The 8,214-nt window shown below is 42.6% G+C and overlaps 1 protein-coding gene across 1 annotated transcript; it reads right to left on the bottom strand.

Moving 5' to 3' along the window:
- Positions 1-2,085: 2,085 nt before the first annotated feature.
- LOC122558515 (putative nuclease HARBI1) lies at positions 2,086-7,981 on the bottom strand. Its single transcript, XM_043707188.1, has 2 exons — positions 5,158-7,981; positions 2,086-2,629 (listed from the first exon to the last, which is right to left on the bottom strand). The coding sequence occupies exon 1, from the start codon at positions 7,352-7,354 to the stop codon at positions 6,197-6,199; it is 1,158 nt and encodes a 385-aa protein (XP_043563123.1). The 5' UTR covers positions 7,355-7,981; the 3' UTR covers positions 2,086-2,629; positions 5,158-6,196.
- Between the last annotated feature and the right edge of the window lie 233 nt (positions 7,982-8,214).

The raw sequence follows: 8,214 nt of genomic DNA, 5'->3' as shown, positions 1-8,214 counted from the left end.
TACATAGAGCTGTCCACGTGTAAAATCAGATCTCGGGATACAAACACAAACTTTGTCAAGATTCTGGCCTTGTGACTTTTTAATTATAATAAAAGTAATAATAAGTTGGGAATTGATTTCTCCTGAGTTGAAAAGGCAGTTTTACATCTGATGGGTTCAATTTCTTTTTAAGAAATAAAAACACTATTTCCTTGAAATTTACTTGTTGTGTAATTTCAGCATCTACCATCATGATTCTTGTTCCATGGCAAAATCCTTGTTTAGGATTCAAGCAACATTGTAACTGCTCCTTCGTGGACTTTAAGGTTGTGAGATGGAATTGTCATTGAAGGTTGACTGTAGAAACTCTGGAGGTGAAAGAATTTTATAATCTTTGTCTATAGAACCAACATTAGTGCATTTATTTAATTAACCTAAGAACATTTGACTTTTTTCATTCAAATCTGGTGAATCCTAATTTTCAGCATGTTGAAAAGCATCCAATTGATAAGTACCACCAAATAATTATTTTGATTTTACCATATGTAATCAAATCCATTATCTCATCCACCAGATGGCATCCACCTCTAAATCATACAAATTCCATACCTTCTACCTACCATTGCCATCCCACTTTTGGACCCCCATCACTCATGAAAGAAAATTATCTACAATCTTGGTATCTTTGTCGTTGGACTCTCTTTACCTTCCACTGCTCACCGTTCTATACCATCATCACCTTATCCCACGTCCCTACCTATGCAAGAGGTCCTACAGTTGTCCATAGGCCTGATATGCCTCACCAGCCATATGAACCTACCAAAAATATGCCCCTAAAACTAGTCCACTAAAACGTCTTTTGGACAAAGCTATTATTATAGATTTTATCAAAAACAATGCAGTATTCAGAGGGGAGTTTAAACTTCTGTTACATTTGACAAAATATTTCAGTAAAATTAGTTTAGAAGATAAGCTTATAAAATGCATTTCAGTTTCCCAAAATAATATATCTTTGAGCAATCCAGGGAATTGGGATCTTTATGTTGGGGTTAATTAGTAATCGCATAGTAATGGACCCTTTGGGAAACAGTAAGCATGTGATAGAACTCACACTGAGTTTGAGGAACACACAAAGTCCCAAGCTAAAGTACTGAACTCAAACAAAGCCAATTACATAAATCTTAGTGTCAAACTGACTGAGGTAGATTTGAAAATTAGGTTAACAGATACTATGCTAGTGGAAGATTTGTGAATATTGAAATAAATATTTTCTTAGCATAGGGCCAAGCAGATTAAAGATTAATGGATCAGTGGCATCAGTAGTCATTTAAGGAATAGTTGTTCCATTGTTCCATTTAAATTGTGCAAAGAATATTGTCCTGGTGAATTGTCTGACAGGGCTTGAGAATATGCTATTAAACTAGAGAAAGAAGGGACAGGGTTCAAGGCAAATGGAGAGTTAGAAATCTAAAGTAAAGGTCAAGACAACAAAAAATTTTAATTATGTAAATAATGATAAATGGAGCAGGACGTAGTGTTTAAAGACAACAAGGCGTAAGTGAATAAGGACCATGCAAACAACAGTAGTGAAAAAAACGTTTATCTGAATGAACAATATATTTTCAATAAAGTAGATGAATTAGTGGCACAAATAGGGATAAATGGTTTATATCTAATTGCCATTACAGAGACAAGATTGCAATGTAACCAAGGCTGGGAAAATAAACATTTCAGGGTACACAACACTCTGAAAAAACAAACAGAAAGGAAAGGGAGGTGTAGTCCCAAAGCCACAGGATGACATAACGACATCACTCAAAGCGGATCTGGTTCAGAAGATCACAAAGTAAAATCTTTACAAAGATTAGAAATAGCAATGATGAGAAAACACTGGTGGGAGTAGTTTATAGGATCCCTGTACTACCACTCAACAGAGCATTGAGGAAGAAATAATCAGAGCTTGGAGCAAAAGGCAATTGAAAATTGTGGTGTAATTAATCTCTGTATCGACTGTTGCATCAAATAAGCAAAGATGGTCTGGAAGGAGAAAGTGAGGACTGCAGATGTTGGAGATCAGAGTCGAGAGTGTGGTGCTGAAAAAGCACGTGATAGGTCGGAGAGGAAGGTGGAGCGGATAGATGGGAAAGATGATGGACAGGTCAAGAGGGTGGTGCCAAATTGGGGGAATAATTTCACAATAATTTCTTAGAACAATATGTTGTGGAACTAACTTGGGATAAAGCAACTTGGATTTAGCATCATATAATGGGGCGGGTTTTAATTAGTAATTTCAGCAGAATATAATTAAATTCCAAGTTTGAAAGCAACATTTGCGAGTTGCAGATAAAAATTTTAAATTTAATGAAAGCCAATTATACAGGTTTGAGGAGAGAAAATTCTGAACTTGTTTAGACCAACGGAAAAGGCATACAGATGGTTAAACAGGGGGAATAGACAGCCAAGCAATGAGAATTCAAGGTAATTAATATCAGCGGAGAAAACATGTTGGAGAATCTTGAAATAAAATCCAACACACCTTCAATGCCTGATGGTGTCTATCTGAGGGCTCTAGAGGCAGTTGCACTGGCAATGACTTTCCAAACTCTCCAGATTCTAGAATGGTCCCAATAGGAAATTGGATGTCACAACGCTAATCAAATAAAAAGGAGATAGAAAATAGGGAATTACCCAAAATAAGGTACAGGCCAGCTAACCTAACATCAGCTGGGATTTATTATTAAGGAAGTCATATTGCACTTAGCAGATCATAGCATGATTTGACAAAAGCAACATGGTTTTACAAAAAGGAACTAGCATGGTACTGCGGGGATTAGCAATGCTGTCTCATCTATCTGCAACCTCTATTAATGACTTATATGAAAGGCTTGGGTGTAATATATCCATGTTTACTGACAACACAAAGCTAGGTGGTAAAATGAGCTCTGAGGAAGATAGGTCTGTTATGGGATATAGATTAGGTGAGAGAACAACAAGGTGAATAATAGTATGGGGAAATGTGAAGTTATTTACTTCAGATATTTCCTTTTAATGGTGAGGAACTGTTAAATATTGGTGTTCAGAAGGATGTTGATGTCCTGTACGAGATACACAGAAAGTTCACATATACAGTAGATACAGCAAGTAATTACAAAGGTAAATGATACACAGGCATGTATTGCAAGGGGCTTTTGAAAATAAATGAGGGGAATTCTAGCTGCATTTGTACAGGTTTTTGAGAGACTGCACGTAGAATATCATGCAGAGTTTTATTCCTCAAAATAAATGATTTTCTTTACATTTAGATTAGATTAGATTGCTTAGTGTGGAAACAGGCCCTTCGGCCCAACAAGTCCACATCAACCCTCCCTGACCCATTCCCCTACATTTACCCCTTCACCTAACACTACGGGCAACTTAGCATGGCCAATTCACCTAACCTGCACAATTTTGGACTGTGGGAGGAAACCCACGCAGACACGGGGAGAATGTGCAAACTCCATACTGCCAGTTGCCTGAGACAGGAATTGAACCTGGGTCTCTGGCGCTGTGAGGCAGCAGTGCTAACCACTGTGCCACCCACCATGGCGCAATAAAGGCTGACTAGATTCCTAGGGATAAGACATTGTCCTACAAAAGTAGAATGGGCCCATACTTTGCAGTAATACTTTTTAATACTTTGCAGTATTAAAGAATAAAAGATGATATCGTGCAAACATACGAGGACTTGACAAGGTAGATGCTGAAGGGCAATTTTTCCCTTGGCAGGAATGCTTGGGATTAGGGCACAGTCCTGGAATAAGGTAATGGCTATTTCAGACTGAAATGAGATTTCCTCACTTAGAAGGTTATGAATGTTTGGAATTCTGTACCCAAGCTGTGAACGTTCATTCATTCATTATATTCACAGCCGAGATAAACAGATTTTTGGACTCTAGGAAAATCACAGAATATGATGGATGGAATTCGAAAGGGAGTTAAGGCCAAGGAAAAGGGAGTTAAGGCCAAGGAAAAATCTTGAATGATGAAGCAGACTCAAAGAACCACACATCCTGTTCCTGTTTCTTAAGTATGAGAGTTTTCAGTAATTCAAACTAATCTGCATATGGTTAGCACTGATTTAGAAGAAACATTATACATGGAACTTTAGGATGCAGGAATTAACACATGCTTCATTAAAAAAACTAATTCTAAAAAACCCAATCAACCTCTTGAAGAGTAAATTCTCACTTGATTTCTCTTTCGGAATCTGATCTGCACTTCTGACAATTTCTGATTTACATCACAATTTTGTAATTGTCCTTTAAGTTCTCCCTACCCATTTCTTGTGCTGTAACATTCCTGTTTTGTTCAGGCTGACAGAAGTGGAAATTTCACTTGAATAGCCTTTTAACATTCTCTGTGCAGCAGGCAGCACTGACAGATATGGGAGAGCCATATGGTCAAATGGTCTCCTTCTGCTCAGTAAATCTTATGTGCTTCTGCACACTGTAATCCTGATGCTCGGACTCATGAAGCATTCAGCAAGGAACCCCAATATAATGCCAGTATATAAAAAGAAAAATCTGTGTTAAGGTAGCACCATTTAGATCAGGGCACCCTGATGGTTCAGTACCAATGGGGTACAGTACTTTTTTTGTAGTGTATTCACTGTTGCAATGCAAGGCAAACAGCAATGAGATATGGCAACAGATATTCCATTTTAATGGTGTTGGCTGTAGGATAAATGTTAGCCAAGAAAGCTCTGCAGCCATTCTTTAAATAATGTTCCTGGATCTTTGACAACCACTGAAAGGACCGATAGGCCAAGCTTCAACATCTCTGACCTCCCACAGTGCACAATGAAGTGTTAGCTTAGATTATTTTCTCTAAATCTCAGGAATGGTCTAAAAACAATTACTTCTGACAAGAGCCCTCCCTTATTTACAATGCACCAGATTTAGAGATTTCTCCTCCAAAGTAGAGCTACAAGCTACAGCACAGCTACATGCAGTGTGCATATTTGACATAGTGCTACTGTATTTGTAATTGATGTAGTAAGCAGGTGAACAACCTTATTATATGTAATCCTGGAGGATTTTACTTCAAGTCCATTTTGATCCATCAGTTCACTAACACTGACATTTTCTACTTCATAGGAATAGTAAAACGTACAGCTATTAAGTTAAAGTTAGTGGTTACCGTAAATAGTATTTTGCTGTTTTGTCCATTAGTGACTTGAAGTTATTTAATGCACAAAGTCAAACAGGAGAAGACACATTCACTGCAAACACCAGTGCATCCTTGAGCAAATGTGAGAATTATCACAGAACACTCCCTTTGACAGGTATGGGGAGATCCATTATATTTGCAAAACAATTAGCGTTATGAGTTTAGAAAAGTTTTGCATTCATTATGTAAACACTACACCTACATTTGCTAGAGATTTGAAAGAGCAGTTTGCAAACAATCCAATTACCCAAAACAATGCTGTTAATACTGCAATTTGCTACGTCCACTGCATTAGAAAGTTATGCTGTTCACAAGCAGGAGCAGGTATCTCATGCAAATTTCCTGGGTAAACAGCTACATATGAGGTGGTGCAAGTTCTGGCCTAATTGTGTTCTGGCCTGAAAGTGCAGTGGGCAGCTTAAGCTCCATTTGATGACTCAAATCCACCTGCCTGATCCTGGCACCTCTCAGGACAATGGCATATGCCAGTCCTCCTCACGCTTTGATGACAATAGACGAGACCAGGCTGCCCATGAGCTCCGTCCAGATAAACAGCCAGCAGCAGCTCCTCAATACGCCCCAGCCGCCAATGGGTTGACAGCCACTTCAGTCCTATGGCCCCTTCAGTACAGCAGGTGGTGCCACTCATCACCTGTCAGCCTGGCCCTCAGGTTGTACAAAGCAGTAGTAACCAATGACTGAGATCGGAAGTGATAGCCTATCATCAAGATGAATCAGGATGTAAATAACAAGCACTATATCCATTTGCTTCTACTGTACAACATGTCTTTATTACTGTACATTTTGCACTGGTCACTCGTGAATAACAAAGTCATTTCAGAACAGGAACATTTAACTGGCGTGAACATATATACTCCGGTCATAAATATTGTCACAGTGCTTTTTGGGCATTGAGGGCTGCTCAGCAGTCATGTACTAAGGTTGGTAGTGGTTTCAAGGAAGATAACTTGCTTGGTATTTGACAAAGAAAGAGAAAACTGCTACATCGTCAATGGCTGAACTCTTCCTGCACAATCTGATTTTGGATGGCCCTCGCAGCAATCAGAGATGAATCCTCCAACTGTTCATCCTCCTCAAACGGGGGGGCCTGCAACTCCCTTTCCTCAGGCAGCAGTGGCTCCTCATCATCTATGTTAAATAGGTGGCCTTCCTGCAGCGCAAAATTGTGCAGCACGCAGCATGCTATGACAATTCGTGCCACCCTTTGGGGTGTGTATTGCAGAGCTCCACTGGATCTATCCAGGCAACGAAACCTGCTTTTTAACAGTCTTATGGTCCTCTCCACCACAGCCCGCGTTGCTGCCTGTGCTTTGTTGTACGCTTCCTCGGCCTGGGTTTTCGGTTGGCTGAGTGGAGGCATGAGCCACGTTTGCAATGCGTATGCCTGGTCTCCAAGAAGCCATCCTTGAACGTGGTTATCTTCATGGAAGAGGTCAGGGAGAGTTGAGTGCTGTACAATTACAGCATCATGACAGCTTCCTGCATGCTTAGCATTTACATACAGGATCTTCTGGTGAGCATCGCAGACAATTTGAACATTTAATGAGTGGAATCCTTTCCTATTCACAAATATAAGTGGCTGTTCTGCTGGTGCCTTCAGTGCTACATGGGTGCCACCTATGGCACCTTGAACTTTGGGAAATCCCGCAATGTAACAGAATTCCTTCGCTCGTTCCCTCTGTTGCCTCGGCGTGATGCCAAAGTTGATGAATCCTGGAGCTCTGTTAAAGAGCACATCCGTGACCTGTTGAATAGCTGCCCTCACCGCTCCTTGGCTGATATTGCACATGTTCCCTGTGGCGCCTTGAAAGGATCCAGTGCCAAAAAAATTCAGAGCGGTGGTCACTTTCATTTCAACAGACAAGGCTGTCCTGGCAGTGGAGTGCGGCTGAAGATCTTCACGAAGGAGTTCACACAGATTGGCAATGGCACCCTTAGATAATCGCACCCTCCGAATGCAGAGATCCTCCGACAGGTCCTCAAAGGACCTGCGTTGCCTGTAGATACGCTGAGGTGGATAGTACCTGGTTGGGTGATGTCTTTTGCCATGCTGCCGTATCCTCTTGGCCTCCATTCGCTGCTGCTCCTCCTCCTCCTCATCTTCCACAATAATTGTGTAGAGAGGAATGCCCATGGGGAATGCCATAGTGTCCTATGTCTCTTGTTGGGTGATAGTGGGAGTGGGTTACAAGATGTAAGGGTGATGATGATGGTGAGACTGTTGCACTCAGTGGGGTGATGAGGGGAGAGATGCTCAAGTGCAAAGTCTCAGTGAACAAGCCTGTGCAGAGATGGGAAGGGAATTTGCTCCTTGTGGAGCCAGATGCAGCAAACTTTGAGGAGATTGTTTGTAAGGGGAGGAGGAGGAGGAGGGGAATCCTCAAACCTTCCAATTGCCTCACATCCGCCTGCGATCACGTGAGCGCAGGAAGTTTCCCAGAGTGCATCAGCGGCGTAACATCAGGAAATTCCCAGGCGCAGCGGCGGCGGAGCCTCGGTCGTAAAGCGCGGCCCCGCCCGGTCCCGGACACGGCTCCTCTCGTCCGGGTCGGACGCCAAACCCCGACCCCGCACTTTCCCGCCGCGTACTCTCCGTCCTCTCTCGTGCAAAGTTTCGGCGTAACGGCGGGAACACGGCGACGGGCAGCTCGGCCCCGCCCCCTCCGACGGGACCACGCCCATTCCGTCCGGAAACACCTAACTACGCCTGCGTCACTCCGGATCCAGACCCGCTCCACTCTTGCGGGGAGACCCCGCCCCTTTTCCCAGCGCGTATGCACGCGACTGCGCCGCTGCCAGTTCCCTCAATCGGTCCCTGAGACCCCGCCCCTTTGGCTGGCGTGATGCGCCTGCGCCGCTCTATTGCCCCCGCCCCCTTCTCCATGGAGACTCCCAAGCTACGCATGCGTGGTTCTTGCTACGCCTCCTCCTGGAATGTTCTGGATCAGAATTTCGGCGGGTCGAGCGGACGGTGACAGGGTGGTTTATTGTGCCGGGCTGTGTGCT

This window comes from Chiloscyllium plagiosum, chromosome 17 (assembly GCF_004010195.1).
Source record: "Chiloscyllium plagiosum isolate BGI_BamShark_2017 chromosome 17, ASM401019v2, whole genome shotgun sequence".
Taxonomy (NCBI): Eukaryota; Metazoa; Chordata; class Chondrichthyes; order Orectolobiformes; family Hemiscylliidae; genus Chiloscyllium; species Chiloscyllium plagiosum.
Note: the sequence above shows the minus strand (reverse complement) of the source record. Positions and strands in the feature narration are given on the sequence as shown.